Source organism: Cervus elaphus, chromosome 15 (genome assembly GCF_910594005.1).
Source record: "Cervus elaphus chromosome 15, mCerEla1.1, whole genome shotgun sequence".
NCBI classification, from domain to species: Eukaryota; Metazoa; Chordata; class Mammalia; order Artiodactyla; family Cervidae; genus Cervus; species Cervus elaphus.
The window spans coordinates 32,202,083-32,222,493 of NC_057829.1; the positions used below are offsets into that span (position 1 = coordinate 32,202,083).

At 41.9% G+C, this 20,411-nt stretch overlaps 1 protein-coding gene across 10 annotated transcripts in view; it reads right to left on the minus strand.

Annotated features, from left to right (window-relative positions):
• Positions 1-246: 246 nt before the first annotated feature.
• KCNMA1 (potassium calcium-activated channel subfamily M alpha 1) overlaps positions 247-20,411 on the minus strand; it is a 748,888-nt gene continuing 728,723 nt past the window's right edge. For 5 of the 10 annotated variants that reach the window (XM_043924791.1, XM_043924789.1, XM_043924798.1 and 2 more), the window contains 2 exons: positions 18,592-18,710; positions 13,860-16,209 (listed from right to left, as the gene is read on the minus strand). In XM_043924791.1, the coding sequence (XP_043780726.1) occupies positions 15,960-16,209; positions 18,592-18,710 (369 nt within the window). In that variant the 3' untranslated portion in view covers positions 13,860-15,959. Of the gene's footprint in view, positions 6,545-13,644; positions 13,674-13,859; positions 16,210-18,591; positions 18,711-20,411 lie in introns of those variants that run through there. The other 5 variants (XM_043924801.1, XM_043924802.1, XM_043924803.1 and 2 more) reach the window with 2 other exon arrangements.

The window sequence follows — 20,411 nt, forward strand, 5'->3', positions numbered from 1 at the left end:
TCTCCTCTGCCATCCATTGCTGTCTTGGGCTGGTACCTACAGAGAGTCTCCTTGGAGGTGCAGGGCTCTGCTTGCACTTGAAGCTGCAAAGGCAACGGAAGGGCATTCCCATGGCTCCGATGTGTCCTCAACTCTGCCATCACCAGAGGGGCACAGCAGCCTGACGGGGACCCACAGACGCCACTCTCCCCTCCCCCACCCCGCCCATGCAGTGCGGACGCTGGAGACAAAAGGCACGCTCACCGATTTAGAACACAAATACATAAATTTTTAATCTGCGAAAAATACAAAATGAAACCATGTACAAGTTATGTACAAACCCTTTTTACAAGACAAGAGAGTTATCACTGGTTGTTACAGATGACAGGGTAGATCATTTCAGAGCACCAGCATTTAGTCTCTCCTCCGATTTGGTTAGGTCCTAGTAATCCACCATCATCAACATCATCATGCCAACAATCAAACGTTTGAAAGACAGATGAATAAGCCACGCTCTTTTTCCTTAATGAACAAGTAGGCTGACCTCTGTGTAAGCATACTTTTTTTTTTTTTTCCCTTTATCCCCTGAAGAAACGTTGAGTGGAGGTTTTGGTGTTAAGTGAGGGACGGTTTTCCTTTCAGCATCTGGGGGGTGGGATGTGAGCCAGAAGTTTTACGCAGGATGTGATTGTGCCACCTGGGAATGGAACGTTTTTAATTAGGATTTCCAGGCCGACCTTGGTTTATGTTTGAAATGTTGCAGTTCTGGTCCAATGTGTCAGGCTGTACTCAGTGGAAGGAAGGGAAGGGGGCAGGCTGCTCTGGGGCGGGGTGGGGGGCAGGGTGCTTTGTTTTGGTGTGGAAATGGGGCTCCATCAACCTTGGCGGGGCTCCCCCAACCTGTCGGCTGCCTTCTCACACTGGCCCTGAATCCCACCGACAGACGCCCCGGTTTGCCCTGGCAGGCGTGTGCCACTGCCGTGTGCACATTTCCATCGGAGATTCTGAGCAGCGGGCCCGGGCAGGCACGCTGCGGACCTTTGGTGGCACTTCTGTCCCTGCTCTGCCAAGCAGCAAGGTGGAGAGGAAGAAACACAGACGTCCTCAAGGGGATAAACAAACCAAAGGAAGGCTTTTTAAATTTGAAATCCACCTAGAAATTAAGGTTGGTTTCACCAAGTCAAAAACCCTCTCTCCTCGTGCTGTATGCCCAGAAAAGCCACGAAAGCAACAGACTATCGCGTCTGTTTTAGCAACGCTGAAACCAGAGCCGCCAGGATGTGGGAATGGGGAGCAATGGAAGGGCAAGCACAGGGAGGCAGAAGAGAAAGCACACCTCAGGATCCCTCCTTCGGGTCCTGCTCTGGGAGGAGTTCCCCTGACCTAAAAGTCCTGTGCAACCTCCCTCACCTATGGTATCCAAAGTAACACAGACTACAACCCGACTGCCTGCCAGAGCCAGGCATCCCGACAGACTCCACAGTGAAACAGGCCATGTCCCTGCCCTCTTCAAGTGAGTCCTTTTACTTCTTACTCCCAAGTCACCGTCTCTTTCATTTCCAACCTCATATATGATCCACTCTCTCTTTCTCTTAACGTTTCCATCTCTATTAGTTCCCATTTTCCTGATTCTGGAGTACCTGAGATCTCCTCTCCCAGCAGCTTCTACGTTTTTTTCCTTTTAGCCCGTAAAAGTCCAGTTGCCATTGCCACATTCTGCTGCCTTCAAAGAATCCTCCACACCTACCCTTCCTCCTTTAGAGACCCAGACACACTGCTTACATACCTCTGTGCTTCTGATGTCCAGATCCCACAGGACCTGCTGTGACCCTCTTCTCAGCTCCATTTTCCTCCATGCCTTTCGATTGCCAGACCTGCCTTTTTAGATAACGCTCAGCTTCTTCCACTTCGAACTAATTAATACAACAGTTCTCAGCTGCCTGCATTCTTTCCTGCTCCTCTACAAGTTTCTTGTATTGAGGTCCAAATGAAGTGTTCCTTTCACAAAGGATCGTTTCTAGATTCACTACCATTGCCCCAACTCCCAGCTCTTAAACCAACTTCTATACTTCCAGTGGAGCTTCTACAGCTATGAGGATCAGTAACACTTATTTGAGGAAGGTAGGACTTTACATGCTGTGTTTTCACTTGGAGTTTGTTTGAGTTGGAGTCTTTGACTTTGAGAACTCCATGCTGCTGAGAAAATGTTCAGCCCTGCATATCTGCTCTTGATGACTTCCAGGAAGAACTGGCTTCTCAAAACAGATGATCTAAAAATGCACAGGTTCATTTTTGCACAGGTTCAATTCATTACTCTTTGTTTAAAACGCTTAGTGACTTTCCATAACTTTCTAGATGAAGCCTCAACATCTTAGCTTGGCCCTGAAGACAAGTTAGTTTCTAGTGCCTTCTCTGAAGTCTCATCTTAGTTCCCCTCTGCTTCCATAGAGAATGGACAGACTCTGCAGTGGAATACCATGTCCAATTTGAATGATTTGTTCAGTCACTTATAAGGTAGGGTGACTTACATCCCAGTTGGTTTGTATTTTTTTCTCTTTCTACCCCTCTGCCTCCTTTTGTTCCTTCTTTTTTTTAAACTGAGATTCTCTTTGACAAAGAAAAATGGTAGATAAACGTTAGAAATGTAGCAAAGAAATAGTTGGTTTACTAATGAGAGGGAAAAAAAAATCAAATAAACAGAGGACAGGAAATGAAATGAGAAGTAAGACTAGTAACAGACTAGTAACTTCTTAGTGCCTAGATTCATATCCAGAATCTGGGGGTTGTCAGCCTCTAACTACATATTGGAGATATGGGTTAGAGAGGAAGGGATTGATGGAAATTGAGATAATAAAAAAAGGCAGACTGGGATGAAATTGAGAAGAAAATCCTAAGAATACACAGAAAAATCACATCAAAATGATTCAGGTGACTTTAAAATTTGAAATTTGTATTTTGAACCTAAAGAAATTCTGAAATGTAAAGCAGAGGAACAAATCTAACTATCATGTGCCCGGAGCAGAAGAGGCACTGCTTAGGTGATGCTGCAGGAAGGACAGAAAGGGATTTTCTCCAAGCTCCCACTTTTAACTCAGATCACATCCTCTCCGATCTGAAAAGGACCTTAGGGGTCATCTAGATGAATCACTTTCATTTACAAATGAGGTCACTGAGACTCAGAGAGTTTCAAGAACATCTTCTAAGTGTAGAGCTAGTTATCTGCAGATGTAGCTTGTTGAACCATCATAATTAAACCGTAAGTAGGAAACTTGGACTCTTTTGCTTTTTGACATGAAAACATCCCCAATGTTCTTATGCCTTCTCACTTTCTTCCCTTCTAACCCTAACCAAACAGTTCTAATTCCCTGTTTGTTTAAAGTCCTCAATTAAATTTTTTACAAAGTACATCATAAGATGCCCCAAGCTTTGGAAGGAAAGAGCTTCTGGGTGTTCCCTCTATGCCTTAGTCACAACCACTTTTACTGAAGGTGTTTTATCTTGGCTCGAGACTATTTTAAAATACAAAATTGCTCAGATGAAAGTAAGAGTTATCTTAATGAAAAAGATGATGATGATGCTTTTATAAGTAGGTGCTTTCTGCTTTTTCAATAGCCTGTTGTAGAGTCTGATTCCCAAAGCACTTGAGTTATTAATTTGGGAAAATGGTTTTTCTGGAATCCTAAAGTGGGATGGGACATCAGAGCCTTATAACACAGACTACACCAATGATAGCCATCATTGGTCTATGCTGAATGTAGCCAGGAAGAGGAGTCTGTCAGAGGGTGGTAAGGACTTCCTCTAGGCCAGAGAGCTCAACAAATAGAAACAAACCAGGAAGCTCTGGCATTTCTCCAAGCCCTTCAATGATCTTATAATCTTGTTCCTGCTTTTGTTTCATTTGCCATCTACCAGGTATGAGTTTTTGCCAAAGGAGCCAACAACCAGCCATTTTTATAGATTTCCTTTTAAAAAAATGCATAGTTGTGTTTCCTTGCCCCTAACAATTGATTATTAACAAAGGCAAAACAGCATGACTTTGTTCTACCTTAGAAGGAAATGGATTCTTGCCAACTGGTTTTTGAAGGAAAGCCCTTTGCTTTAGGAAACTATCTTCACCATTTTGATTAAAAAAAAAAAAAAGTTTATATTCAAACCTGTAGCTGTGAAGAGCACGGAGTTTGAATTTGCATTTCCATTGTGCCTCGGTTTGGAGAGATGGGGAAGAGAGGGCAGCGGGCATAGGACATTGTGGCCTAACGTTCTCTAATGGAAGGACATTTAGGTGGTGGCCATCACTGCCTGCCAGAGGAGACCAAATAGTTAAGACAAATTCAGAAATGGTTTTCAAGTTATCAGTAACCTACTAGGGTTCATGAAGGAAAAAAGAGCGTGGGTTGATGTACTAAGAATGTATATGAAGGTGACCCCAATGCAAAATTATTATGTATAATAGAAGAAGGCCTAGCTTTCAGAAAAGCTGTCAAATCTTAGCAAGGGATTCACCCCCACAAACCCATTTTACTTCTGTTGGAAACCAAGAAATGTGTATAAGCCTGAATAGAGACTGCTGACGTCATTTTAGTCTGCTGAGTAGACTAGTGATTGGTTATAAGTAGTTTTTAAACAATCCAATTGGACATACATTATATTCACAATACTTTTATAGGACTAATTCTACAAAATGTGACGACAGGGTAACCACAGTCTGACAAGTCACTTCAGGACGATGCCTACAAGGTGGAAACACGACATTGGCTCTGCAGGGACTGGACAGAGTTGGAAGCTCATTTTGCCTATGGTGGTAATTGGAGTACTTAGTGGACATGTTTTCATGATGGTTTCATTGCTTGGCTCTGATCTGATTTGCAGTAACATACTATGTACCATGGGGTCATGGCCTAATGGAAGAGATAGCATGGGACTTTCAGGGGATATTTTGGTTAGTTTTTTTTTTTAGTGTCCACAATTAACATTTTTAAGAAAATAAAAATCATACTCATGCTGCTCCAGAGACCCTGATGATTCTATCAAAGACTTATCATTTTGAAGTTGAAAATCATTTGGAATGGAATAATTGCTGGGATGCCGTGACACTGAGCATGCAAACATTAGAGCTCAGACACATTAGAATTGTGTCTGATGGCTAGAGAAATCTTTTTTGACCACAGTTTGAAGTGGCTGATACATAGGATTTCATCGCTGGTAATTTTTAAAGGCCTTTTCTAATAGTCTGTATTAAGTGTATTCATAGCTGTCCTTGTGTTATTATTTTTTAGGTTTCTGTAACAAGTTTGTGTGTTTTGTCCCAGCAACTAAAGAAAAGCCTGCAAAATTTAGATCTGGGCAAAAGTCGTCTCCTCGATCACGAAACTTTTCTAGCTTTTACACAAAAACTCAGTGAATCTCATGAATGTGTTATCCCATCCTATTGTTAAGTAGAACTGTTCATTGATGTTTACAAACTTTCAGGCTAAAAGCCCTGGACTTGGGAGATAGGGAGAGAGTCCACCAGACCTTACCAAAGTTGAAATTACTTGCTCGGTTGGTTTGGAGATATGAAATGAGAAGCATAACAGCATGTAGGAGTCCCCGCCATTGGAACAACAAACAGAGAAATGTCTTCTGTGCATCTGGTCCTCAACTTCCACATCCCAGGCATGCTCACAACCCTCCTGGTATTGTTAGTTGGCAGGGTAAACCCGATCTGGCATTTGTAGAAAAGCTGCAAGAAGGTCTTCCCTTTAAATATATGAACAAAAGGATAAGAAATACAGGATGAAAACTAAAACTACAAAAATATGACTTTTGAATGTGAAAATAAGTGTTTCCATTTATTAACAGCTGGTGTCAGTGTAGCCAAAATACACGTCCATCCAGGAAATTCACCTGCCCCCTTTTGTCTTTTTTTTTTAATTTACTAAAATACATGTTTACATTATTGGGCCATTTTAAAATTGCCTTAATAATCCAGTTTCCTTAATTACAATTAATTGTGGTGGTGACCATCACTCTCCTCAAAGAAAGAGATAAAGAAGAGAAGTATGCATTAAGGAGTCTGGCCACTTAGGCATTTTGATTTTGCATTGTTAGATATAGGGAAGATATTTGACAATGAGAAAAAAAGAAAAAATATATATTTTCTTTCTAATAAATAAAAATAATTTAAAATGCTAGAGGCTATACAGGACTATTTTAGTATGTTCATTTATAAATGAAATCATTTTCTTTTCCAAAATACATGGAAGCAATATTCAAGGCAGACAAGGAGAAAGATCTGTCTATTTTTCTTGCAATTCTTGCTTATCCTAACGTTTCCACCAGTGATAAAGCATGTTAAGAGGAAGAAAAGTCACGTCACCATTTATGAAGTTTGTCAGGCTTTAAAAAAAATAGTTCTGGTCTCCTGGGAGTCAACATTCATCTTCAACTTCTCTGATTGGTGGAATCAAGCTGCTTGTGGATTTATATTGGTTGATCTGGTTAGCCATGTGGGTACTCATGGGCTTGATTTGAATGTTTCTGGGATAGGCATTATCCGGTTCATCTGTAAACCATTTCTTTTCTGCTAAAGGGCAAAACGGATAGAGAACAAGAAGGAGAAATTAGAAGCTTAATTAGTCCTAGGCCAAAGATTCTGGAAAGTTCATTGAAAAATGCAAAAATGTAATTGAGAGAAGCTGACAGTGAGTAATTGCTAAAAGAGACGGTATAGTGTAGGGAGAACCCCAGAACCTGAAACATACCTCTGCTGCCTGTAGCAAGTGATGAACCAACGGGCTATTGGGACCTGGAGGCACCAGGGGTGGACTTCAGAGAATAAAGAGGGGTTGGAAGATTAACTCTGGCAGTGTTCTCTGGGGTTCCTTTGGTGGCCTGAAAAGCTTTGGTGGTGAGGAGATGATGAATATAACAAGTATTAGGCATGGGTGTTGCACCTAAAGAAAGACTTGTGCATCCGTTGATTTGAGTGGAGATGAAGGGACACTGTCCCTTCCACAGATTAAGAGATCTAGAATCTGCTGCAGGGTTTCCTCCTCCCAGCCTTTAATTGGCTTTGCTTGTACAAGCTCACTTAAAGGTATATCTCAATTACAACACTCCTTTATTTCTTTTGAAGCCAGTTTTGGGAGTGTTTAAGTAAGCCCACAGATTTTTGCTGGCCAGTGAGGGTGAAACATTAGATTAACAACCAATGTTTTAAAAGGCTTTTGAGATGGCTTTAATTTCAATAAAACTCTCTGTTGGTATGAAGTTATGAAAAGAATTCCTAGTGGCACTATCTTAACCGACTATAATCACCCAAGCTGTCAACAAGGGAACTTGACAGAGTCTTGGCATTTCATTCTCACCCTAGATCCAGAGAAGGCTGGAAGAGAATGCTGAGTCAGGGCATTCAGAGGCCTGGGTGAGGATGAAATGGCCTAGCATCCTCCTGGCAGTTAGTGCTATTTCACAAGACTCAGCCCTTATCCCTACCTCTTTTTACACTGGAATTTTCTGGGAAATCAGCCACATCTATAGATACAAAGGAACTGGGGCAAACAGTGCATTCTAACTTGAGAATCACAAGCCTCATTTTAGTGGCTTTTAGGAAAAGCAAAGAAAAAGGAAAAAGCTTTCAAGTACGCCCACTGCTATAGAGACGATGGCCTCTCTGGCCTCCTTTTCTGTCTTTCAGAACAATTCATAACTGCCTTGTCGGTGGTCCTGGATGGATATGTTAACAAAATTGCTCACCTGGCTTGATTCTGATAGAGCACCATGAGTATGTGTCCCTGTATGGCTAATGATTTATAGATCCGACACCTATGATCAGCTCATGACCACTCTGCTTGTCTCTCCTTGGTCCATGCTTCCTCTTGCTGTGTCCAGGGCCCTAGGCCCCCGGAGTAGACACTAAACTAAGTTGAGCCTTGAGAAAGCTCACTCACTATCCTTTGTTCAGCAGCTGGGCATACCCCCTCCTCAGGAAACTTCCTGCCTCTTACATCATTCTCCACCCCCCTCTCCTTCCTGCACTGGCTCTCTCACCTATTATAATTAAGTTCACTTTGATTTGAACAGATTGGACGATAGGAATTCATAATGCTACATCCTCACAGTGAAGCTAACTGATTAAGTGCTTTAAATTATTCCCCCTGACAGAATGATAAAGTTACAATCTGTTCTGAGATGATCTACAGCTTGCCAGACTCCTACAGCTTCTTTCTACATTCATTTATCTTTTTGTCAAGCAGAGTTTTTTTTTTTTTTCTCCTAAGCTTCAATTCCATAGATCTTTTAAAGTCATCAGCACATCTGAATTATTAATGAGGCTTTAGAGGCAAGGTTCCTGATGGGCTGGTTAAAAAAGGTTGTATAGAAATCCGGGACTGTGTACACATCAAAATAATTTCAGCTCCATTTAAAAAACCATTTAGTTCAAGTGTGACATAGATGAACCATTATGCATTTGTGGAAACCAATTTTTTTGTGATCTACGATTAAACTAACCTTTCAGAGAGGAGTAAAGTATGATGGTTATCATGTTTTAAAAGCATTGCCAGGCCGCTGAAACAATTTCCAACTATGACTTTTTCCAATGGTTTCATTGTAAGGATGATTTTCAGAAAGTGTCTGTGCTGTTTGCCTGAGCTGCCCTTGGTTTTGGCTGTCCCCTTCTGTGGACTGATTTTGCAAAAGGATTTAGTGCTAGGTTGGACATGCCAGGTTGGAAGGGAGAGTGAACTCTGCTGATGGAAACGAGTAGGTCTTCTGGGTGAAAGACCTAAGACAGCTGCAATTTGCTGAAATTTTTACAACTGCTGCAGAGAATAATTGTTCAGAATTCAGTCTTTACAGTTCAGCTCAAAGTTGGCATTTTGACCTTTCATGGCAGAGAGAGTATCAATTTCCTTCTGCTGTCTATAAGAAAGAGAGCATTATTTCCCCATTTAAGTGCCTTTCTCTCTTTCCTTTTACATTTCTCGCCATAAAAATAATCTAAGCAGAGTCATCCTTGTGTTGGCCATTCAGCTTCTGCACAGAAAGGAGTTGTTTTAAAGCATATCCTGGTGATGAGTTGAGGTTTTCATTATGCCTGAGAAACAGGCTTTTTAATTCAGGTGCCTTGTAAGATATAAACAGCTATGTTGTTGGAGACTTGGTTAGATAAGATGTTGAAGAAATGGAAACAGATGAATGCTAAAATGGGTAGGGGCAAAGGTGCTTCTCCCAAAAGGCTTGATAGGAACCACACTTTAATGACTGCCAGTCATTCTGCTCCAATGGAGAGAGCCTTGCTATGACAATGACACTTTGGGTTATCAAACTTTGCCTTCCAAAGAAGGAGCTGCATCACTGGGTGCTTACAAAATTGGTCATAAGGAAGAATGCTAAGGGAAGGAATTCAAGTGAGTGTTGGAGTGGTCCAAGGTCAATCCAAAGCCCTGAGGGGGTCTCTTCTCCCTGCCACACCCCACAAGCCAGAAAGACTTCTGGGGGCTTTATTTTTATCCCTAGAATGAGAAGGGCGATGGACCTGGTTCTGAGGCCCTCCTCCCTGCCAAAGAAAAAGAAATTCATTTGTTAATAAGTTCTTGAAGATGTGATACATGGTGTCATCACTGTGAGTAGAAGGTGTGATGTGCCTCAAGTCAAGGAAGGAGTGGCATTTCATTCTTGACAAGTAGGCTGGTAGAATAAGATCAAACCCAGAAAATAACTGCAGAGAGTCATGACACTGCCATTGGGAGGCATCACCTATGAAGACCAGACAGGCCACAAGCCACCCACTGCAACCAAGGAGATGGCATAGGACAGTAGGTAAGGTCAAGGGCATCTGGCTCTCTCACATACTAATTGCTGGCTCGGAGTGGGTTGTTACATAATTTATCTTAACTTCAGTTTCTCTTCTGTAAAATGAGGCTAATGATCTTTCTAATGGTGCTGTTTGGATGAAAGGGGTTAGTGTCCATGAAGCACTTATCTACATACATGATACGTCAATGTGAGCTGTTAAGGCTATCAGTATTATTGGTAATATTAGGGGGCATTATAGCATAAAGTTCACGGACTTTAAACACCTCTCTGGTACTTCCTGGCTGGGTGACTTTGAACAAATCTGTCCCTTGAATTCTGTATCTTTCAGATGGAAATACTAACTGCATCTACATCTGAGGTTGTCTGGAGAACTGAATGAGTTAATATACATAAAGTGCTTAGAAGAGTGTCTGACTCATGGTAAGCACTTGGAGCGTGTTAGGTTTTAGTTATGGTTAGTTAACCACGCATAAGTTTAGCATGAATATGAGTACTCTCAGTGCCAAAGGACATAAGAATAGGGGATAGCTTCTGGTGTGATTGCAGATGAACTAGGGGTGGAGAACTGAGGTGTGTAAACCTGGGTGCTGGCCAGAAGAATGGGGATTGTGGCAGCAGAGATGGGGAATAAGGAATTGACTGAATATCCCTCCTTAGGAAGAGGAGGAAAGGGGTGACAGCATCCAGTGGTACTTGTGTCTGAAACATTGGCTTTCAACTTGGCAGGTGCCCTACCCCACCTGCAAGCCATCTGTGTCTTCCATTGCTCCTTTCATCACTGGCATTTGAAGGTCTAGAATAAGGGTCAGGACTTCCTCCAGCCATGAAGGATCCCAGAGGAGTGGGCTATGGCAGAGAAGGGCTTGTCATCTGGGCTGACATAACTGCTGGGTTTTCTGGCTCTGTGGGTTGTCAGTGCTGTGGGATCTGGCCTTTTCTCTTAACACTCCCATGAGAAGAGCACATGAAAAGGGGGAGATGATGATACAGCAAAGGTATGTGGAATAATTGGGCCTCTTCTTGCTATACCACTACCTGAGGTTGAAACAGAAAGGGCTTGAAAGGGAAAGATTCCATTTGGATAGAGATAATAGTTGAGAACAGTAAGAGCTAACAAAGAGCTCAATCCTTCAAAGGTAATACTGTGTGGGAGCTTCTGAGAGCTAGTCTGGCCTTCGCCCTCCGCCCAGCAGACCCCAAGGCCCCAGTGGACCCCACCCATCCCTACTGTCTCCTCTCCTTTCCAAGGACAAAGTATGGCTAGTTCCTAGAAATGAAAACTGCAATAGAATCAGAGTAATTTTCCCTTATAAAAGCTGTCTTGCTCCTTTGCAGTTGTCCGGTGTGACTCTATTTGACCCCTTTTAACTGTCAAGTCTGATGCTGCTGTTCCCTAAGCAGAACAACTGCCTCCTCCTGACACTCCATAAGGACTGACTTTTCACTCCTCTCTTTCAAGTGGCAGGGGTTAATCCCTCTTACCTCCCTAGGTGATGGATGTACAACCTCCTGGTGGGACATAGTCTACCAGGTTAGTGACAGGTGCCCACATCTACTTCATCACCTTATGACAAAGCAGTGATGGGCTGAAAGAAGCTGATTAAGACACTGATTTTTTTTACCCTGCCTTGACTTCTGCAGTCCCTGAAGTTTCTGCACCCTCTTCTTTCTCCTTCAGGAGCCTGTTGCTATAGAAACCTCGCAGGTTGATTTAATTGTCTCTATTGGGATGCAGACACCTTTCAGCTTTTCCCATGCTGAAGAGGAGCCAGTCAAAAGGTTTTTCTGGTCATCTGGGATCTTGATGATGCTGGCAGGAGGCACAGTCAAGTCTCTCCTCTCACTGAACTCACAGGACTGTTCCCTTCTCTCAGAAGCTGTGTACTCAGCCCAAGAAAGTGCCAACAGCATGATAGCACTGTGAAACACCTACAGGCATTCCTTGAATTTTCGTAAGATAAACCAAGGAGGTGAAGATAATTTATCAAACAACTAAAGATATAACAATATTTAAGATCAATTTATTTCAAAAATACTTATTGAGCACATAATGAGAGTAAGGTTCTGGGTCAAAACCTGTATGGTCTTCCCTGGTGGCTCAGATGGTAAAGAATCTGCTTGCAATGCAGGAGACCTGGGTTCAATCCCCGGGTCTGGAAGATCCCCTGGAGAAAGAAATGGCTACCCACTCCAGTATTCTTGCCTGGGAAATCCATGGACTGAGGAGACTGGCGGGCTACAGTCCATGGAGTCGCAAAAGAGCTGGACATTACTTAGTGACTAAACAAACTCAGAATTTGAAACCTCTCCTAATGGTGGTAGAAATCTAATTGTAAGGGTCCAAATCTCTCTCTCTCCATTTGAACTGGCTTCAGGAAGGGGCCTGTGTAGCAGCCATTAGGGATGTTGATTTCATGATCACCTGAGTGTTGAGGCTGAGGTTTCACTGTGCCTCCTGGTCTATCCACTTACTTAAGCTTCACCCCTTTCAAAGCCTAAAACAAATTGAACTGAATGGCTTACAAATTGCTTCTCTTTTAGAATGGTGCAGATAATTGAGTTTCTAGCTGTTGTTCTCTTTAAGTACACATACTTTCTCTTCAAATAACCTTTCACTTTCCACCCTGACCTACTTATTTTTTGGGTGGGGAGGGGGAAGAGAAGAGGTATCACATGAAAACCTTGAATGTCTCCTTCCTAAGAGAACCTGAAAGATGGATAAGAAGTTTGGGGGTCACATGGAAAACAATGGAAGAGATTCTTCACTCAACTGAGGAAAGAACAATATAGTAGTTTGGACTCAAAAAATAGAAGTAATAATACCTTTTTCATCACTGAATATATCATTAGCCAAGTACAATCAACTTTCAATTGTATGCCTGAAGTCCAGGGAACATCCCCAAATTTCATTGCAAGTCAGTCTGTTCCCACTCCATTCCCATCACAAGATCATCTCATCACAGCTGCTAACAGATTGTTTATAAAACGCATTTTGGATTTACTTCTCTCTATCTGCCCAATCTCTGGTTGGGATTTCACAAATGTCTGAAAGGCGGGTGGGAGAAGACACCCAGGTAATACAGAGACTGAATCATCAGCCCCCAGATAACTGGGTATGGGCTCTTGAGTTGATACATATAGCTGAACAGCTTTAATTTGGGAGTCATTCTGATCCAACTTCAACGAGACCATTTTTTTTTTTTAAACCATTAATAATCCTCCTGGTTTAAATCGAAAGGAGGGTAAACTATTCACCAAGAAGCAGGTTTGCCAAGTGGAAGAGCTGCAAATGTTTTCCAGAAAAGTTTATCACTTGGCATTATCACTTGATTTAGTTGGTCTTGCCAAGATAGACACAGAGATGTGGACAGACTGATGGGGTACTCGGTTGGGGTGATGGTAATGGGGGGAGGTGGAGGAAGCTGGGTTTCTTGATGGGAAAATGCTTTTGGACTTGGAGCAAGGTACCAAGGTGGGCAGGGAGGCCACGTGCAGATTGAAAGGCAAGCCAGATGGAGAGAAGTTCCCCCCAGATTACCCAACCCCAACCCCAAGAACACCAAAACAAACTCTAAGGGGTCTAGCGGTAGCAGCAGGACAGCCTCATTGCACTGAGCAATTTAGAAAGTGGAGGAAGGGGGAGAAGAAGGAAGGGGAGAGGAGGGGAGGGGGGAAAATAAAGCAAAACAAAATAAATAAACCCACAAACAGAACAATAAAAATAAAAATAAACAAACCAATAACAGAATAAAATTTGTAACTCCTTTTTTTTTTTTTAATTTCACAAAAGTTTTCACAAGGACAACGTTATAGAAGAAAACCCCCAGCAGTGGCTAGTTCATGCAGAACCATTAATTGTCATACCTTGGCCCATTCTATTCATCCTTGTTGCACTTTAGAGAGAGAAGTAAGCTATGTGAGTTTTACAATGCTTTTAAACTGTCATATTTCCTGTTGAGCACTTTAACTGGCACATTCTTATAGTTATAAATGTTCTGAGGGCATAACTTTATAACCTCCTTTGCAAAGAATGCATGAATAGCTCTTCATGATCCAAAACTAGGGGATATGTATGTGTATGTATATATATACATATACATATATATACGTATATATGTGTATATATATAGTTATATATAAAAAAGATAGTTGTATGTAATGTATAAATCAATACATAGGGACAAAAATAATTTGAAAAAATCTTCCACTCATAGGGTTTTTTAATATCCATGATCAATGATTGCCCACTCGAATACTGATTGGAACACTGCCTTGCCCTGTCTTGGGTGTGGGGATGGAGATTTTGACTAAGCCTCACTATTTCGTCAGTAAAAGTGCTTGTCAATTCACACAGCAAGCAGATCTCAAAAACTATCATGCTTGGGGGGACAGGGGATTCAAAATCTAAACCCAAAACATTCACCATAAAAACACCTTTTTAGAGATGGTTACAGCTGTGACATTTTCCTCCCCCCCAACACCTATGCTGTTCAATGAAATCTGTTTTCAAATAAACATTTCCAATATATGTATATATATATTTACATATACATATATATATATATATCAGCCCAAGGCTAGTCCATCCTCACAAGAATTTGATTATGGTGGAGTTGGCCAATATTTAAGAACTATTGTACCTTGCCTAAAGCATGGTTTGCATGCATAAAATATCTGAAAACTGCATATTGAAAAAAGGGTATTTCTCTACTTTTTTGCTCATGCTTACTAACTGTTTAAAAAAAGAAAGAAAATGAAAGAAAAAATGAATTATACCAAAATGTGTTTGGCTCACTGTTGCACTCTTTTTCTTCTCTCCCATCTGTTAATGACAAGGGGTCCTTCTCTATGACTGTCATTCACCTGCCTAAGTAGATTGGCTACGTTAAAGAAACTGACGATGAGGAATTTCTCCCACTGGCTTTCTGCTCTGGAACAGCCAGCCTCATGCAGCTGTGCCAACAGTTGAAGCTGGCTTTTGTCTTTGTGGAGTCAACTGTGGCTTGATCCTCCTACATTCTGATTTATTTAGCATGCTGGCTTCTAGAAAAACATGATCTGCCGCTGGGTTTATCTTCCTCTCTCTCTACCATGGCCCCAGCCCTTGCTCCTCCGTGGCATTGGGGCCCTAGCTGATCAAACAAAGGGGAGTAAAAAGGTCCCCAGAGAATGCGTGGAAAAATACTTGCTCTTTCCTGAGCATTATTTATTCTGTACATAAGGTAGGTAATTCACCTTTTAAAAGATGTAAAAGTCCCAGGAAGGCAGTTTTTAATGACTTACATCTGATATTTATGATACATATGGCTTTTCATCCCAAATGTCAAAAGTGAGAGAAAAAACATAGCTATTCATATGGCAGCATAAGGAGACAGAATAACAATATGCAATCAAACCTCTTTTCACTTAAATGAAATGACTTGCATTTGATACATCCAAGAAGGGAATACTAGTCTTTCCGCCACAGTAAGGGTAGAAATGTTCCTATAGACTCTCAAAGGAAGCTAACTCTGGGACAAAAGGCCTTGGTGAGTAACTAAAAAAAATCTCTGATGTTCTAACAAGCAAGTGCTTCATCATCTACACAAATGGCGAAAGACTTTCAAATGCTTTGAGATACTTCCGCCCAGAGAGTAGAAACAACCGATAGATATGTTTCTGTTGCTTTTGGGTTGCTTATTTCAAATACATGTGTGTGTATATATATATATTATTGTGTATATATAAAAAAAATCAAGAGAAGGAAAGAAAGGAAAACAAAAACAACAAAATCAAAACCCAAAGCACCCTGATAAAACTGATACATCAGAATAAACTTCTCTTCTGCACTAACTAAACTTGCTTTGCATAACTGACATGGGGATCACAAGCACTCCCTTCTCATCTGTGAACTCATTCCTGCAGTGAGCTATTTATGTCTGTAGCATGCCTTTGGGTTATTTTTCCCCTAGAATCATAAATAACTTTTGGTCCGTCTGCTTATTTGCTGTTGTGCTCAAGGGTTTTATGGTGGTGGAATAAAAATGACAACCACATGCACACTATCATACATATGCAAATATGTGTAAAAAAAATGGGGGGGACTACAGGGGAAAATGGGGGAAGTTACTGTTGGAAACACCCACTGGGGAAATGAGTGGCAGATACAGTTTCACACACGGAGGCAGTGGATACACACATCAGAGCCGCTCTTCCTGCACGTACTTCTGTTTGTCTCGGGACTCCCGGGACTTGGGCCGGTTCTGTCGGTTTGCCGTGGATGGGATGGAGTGGACAGAGGAGCTCTTCTTGCTAGAGGACTGGGATGAGTGGGAGGAATGGGAGAGGCTGGCCCGGGACTGGCCGGCGTTGTGGTCAAACTGCATTAAGCAGAAGATCAGGTCCGTCGGCACGAGCTCAAACTCGTACGGGGGGTTGGTGATGACATACCTGGATGCAGAGAGCAAAGAAGTCACAGAATGAGGATAATGTGGTGGAGATTTCACCTCTCTGAACCAAACCAGGTCTACCCGAGGATTCCAGCCAGCCCAAGGCCTTAGACAGTGTCTTCGGAGTGGAACAAAATCTGTTTAGCTCCACAGAGGAAGTCAGCCATGAGCCCTCCCAGAGATTCTGAATTAGCGCTAGACAAGGGAGAAACAAGTGGTACTTCCTGTGGTCTGTATACCCACTTCAGCACAATATCAAGTTCCCTTCTGATCCTGAGATGCGCAGCACATTGCAGGAGGTTTAAGGACTGCACTGCATCTCTTATCCTAGAATGTTACAACAATCTCATACCCATATCACAGTATCTTTGTTTACCTACATCTAGCAAAACCTTAGTCCTTTCTCCCTCTTTATCTTTTCAACATTGGTGAAGGACTTCACTAAATGGAAAGCTATAAAACACCTCCCTGCCTGTATGTCCCTCAGGCTTTAACTGTTCTCCTCAAAGATCACCTTTTTCCCTGATTAATATCAGATATGACTAAAAAATCACCATTTCATTTCTAGAAATGGATTTCAAAAGTGTGGTTCTCAGGCCAGATATATTAGCATCATCTGAGAACTTCTTAAAAATGTAAATTCTTTTTTGAAACTGATGTATACTTGATATACAATGTTGTGTTACTTTCAGGTGTATAGCAAAGTGATTCAGTTATATATAGTATAGTTCCCTGTGCTATATAGTAGGTCCTTGTTAAAATGCAAATTCTTAAGCAACTCCACTCAAGTCCTACTGAGTCAGACACTCTGGATTGGGGATCAAGCAATTTGTGTTTTAATACGTTTTACAGATGATTCACATGTTCACCTAACTTTTAGAATCCGCTAGACTACAGAAATTATGTTCAATTCTGGCTCTATTGTATATCCTCTGAGCATTCAAACTTCATATTTTCATTTCATACCAGTAAAGTCAGAGTAATCAGAGTACTTTTAGAAAGCACCCCCAGAGATTCTACTCTGCAAGTAGTTCTGAGAAACACTCATCTCCATGGCATGGTTTCCTGAGGTATATTATACAAACACACTGACTTTGACAATTCTAGGATGTACTTTTTGTTTGTTTGTTTGTTTGTTTGTTTGTTTTTTCATTTATTTTTATTAGTTGGAGGCTAATTACTTTACAATATTGTAGTGGGTTTTGTCATACACTGACATGAATCAGCCATGGAGTTACATGTATTCCCCATCCCGATCCCCCCTCCCACCTCCCTCTCCACCCGATCCCTCTGGGTCTTCCCAGTGCACCAGGCCCAAGCACTTGTCTCATGCATAGGATGCACTTTTAATTTTAGGCTGCTATGCATTTACTTTAAAGTGTATTAGAGAAATGTAACTAGCATACATGAACTGTAATCTTTTTTCTGCTTCAGGTAATAACATATAGTTTTCTTTAAAATAAATACATAAAAGTAAAAAGGTGAGTCAACTGAAAAATACATTAAGTAAAAATATATGTTTTCATGAAAATAGAATATATATATAACTGAATCACCTTGTTGTGCACCTGAAACTAACACAACATTGCAAATCAATTATACTCCAATAAAAATTAAATATGTGTATATATATGTGCTTGTGTGTGTGTGTATATATATATATATATATACACACGTAGAGAGGGAGAGCTTCCCAGGTGGTGCAGTGGTAAAGAATCCATCTGCCAAGCAGGAGACGTGGGTTCAGTTCCTGGGTCAGGAAGATACCCTGGAGAGGGAAATGGCAACCCACTCCAATATTCTTGCCTGGGAAATCCCATGGACAGAGGGGCCTGGCAGGCTACAGTCCGTGGGATTGCAAAGAGTCGGACACGACTGAGCAACTAAACAACAATGACAGGTATACATGTGTGTGTGTGTATATACATATATAGATAGATAGATAGATAGATAGATATAGATATACATAGATATACTAATATAGATATCTATCTATCTATCTATCTATCTATATATGTATATATGTCTAAGACAGGGCAAAGGAACCATTTACCTTAAACAGTAGCAATATGAAATATTTCTATATGAGATACCAACAGAATTATCCCAGTAGTAGGAGTTTGGAGAACATGTTTTCCTTCAGACTTGTGTAATTAGGGGATGGATGGAACTATCCCATAAAACTTGAATTCTCCCCACAATGTCTTTATACTTGCTATTGTAATGAAAGAAAAAAGCTTCCCATAACCACCACCAAAGTCAGCATTGGATTTAATATGAGCAGAGCAATTTGCATGTTGACTTTTGCCCTCATTGTAGGAGACAAGAGAGGGCATTTCTGTCTCTGCCTTCGGGTGGGAGGGCAGAATGGAAACATACTCACCTCTTCGTGCATTGGCTGGGGGTGCTGAGGTGAGCATCTCTCAGCCGATAAATTCCAAAACAAAGCATATTGTATGTTTTCAGAGCTTTGCAGAACAGATCACCATAACAACCACCATCCTGGGAGACAACAAAAGAACAGAGAGAAAAATCATTTTTATTTGCCTGAAAGTAAAGGTCCTGGGGGTGGGTGGGAAGGGCCTTTTCATGAAAGCTCATATTAGTGTCTCCTGAGTCAGAGGGTCTGTGCTGAGGAACAGTGGCTGAAGAAGTTAAATGTGCTTTATAGCCTACACCCCAGTGTTGGTGACTTTTGGGGATCAAATAAGAATGGGTTTTCCTTTGGTTCTCTCCAGGTTTCCACCTGCAGCGATGAGAGCTCTAAGGAGCTGGTGCCTCGTCTTCCTTTGAGCTATGATATAAGCTTGAAGGTCTCAGATGTCTGTTCGGCTAAGGAGAAGAAATCAGCTCTGCAAAATGGTGATGATGTTTAGCCCCAGCTCAGTTGCAACCACAGTGATCTGACCGTGTTGTCAAAACTGCTCAAGTGATAATTAAAATCACTACCAGAAGAAAAGACCCCACCAGGCACTATGGTGACAGGCTCTTTCAGAGAAGGACTGTGTGAAAAGCACAATTTACAGACCTTGGAAATGGCAAGGGTGGAAGAGAATGTGTTTCCCCAGGAGCTGGAGGTCTGCAGGCTGAATAACTGGGATTCACAGTTCTAATCAGTTCACAGTCGCTTTCCAAGGGTCTGGGGCCAGATAAGGAATGTGAAAGCAAACTCACCCAGAAGCATTGGCTTCCTGCAGCCAGCTAGCTTCAGGTATTAATTCAGGAAGGGCACCAAGGGTTGACTTCATTGGGAATAAAGTGACTGCATCTGTCCTTCCTGTTACTGAAACTGCCAGATGGGCCTCATACTAGAGAACACAACCAGAGCCAGATCTTATCATTATTTAAAGTCTTTGTTCTTTTAAAGTGTTGTTTAGTCACTAAATCATATCCGGCTCTTTTGCTACCCCATGGTCTGTAGCCCACCAGGCTCCTCTGTCCATGGAATTTTCTCAGGCAAAAATACCGGAGTGGGTTGCCATTTCCTTCTCCAGGGGATCTTCTCAACCCTGGGATTGAACCCACATCTCCGGCATTGGAAGGCAGATTCTTTACCACTGAGATGTACCAGTGAGGAAATGATAGATAAAGAGAGCCACTAGCTATGGAGATGACCTTTTAAAGAAGCTCTAAGTCTAACATAGATTTTTGTCCCTCACCAAGCTAAAACACAGTGCAAATTAGCATCACAGTTTCAGAAGACATGGAGAAAGTGACCCTTTCCTTGGCTCCTTCTCCACTGTTTGGACTTTCTGGGTGGCAGGCAGTACTGTTCATACACTAGGCTTACTGGCTCTTAAGACTGCTGGTTCCAGCCCTTGAATACATTCATGGAGTTGGGCTGGGAACAAGGGTCAATTAAGACTGCATACTTCTGCCAAAGTGCCTGAAGCAGGCTGGTGCGTGGAACCCAAGGGAGGCACGGGTCACCTGTGTAGCAGGGAGGGCAGTGGGGGAGTGACTGAGTCCACATTCAGAATTAATAGCCCACGTGCATGTGTGCTAAGTCGCTTCAGTCCTGTCTGATTCTTTATGACTCTATGGACTGTATAGCCCACCAGGCTCCTGTGTCCATGGGATTCTCCAGGCAAGAATACTGGAGTGGCTTGCCATGCCCTCTTCCAGAGATATAAAAGTCCACAGGAGCTTTTGTAAAAAACACTGATGGCCAGGACTCTGGGCCTGACCCTGACATTAGTGGTT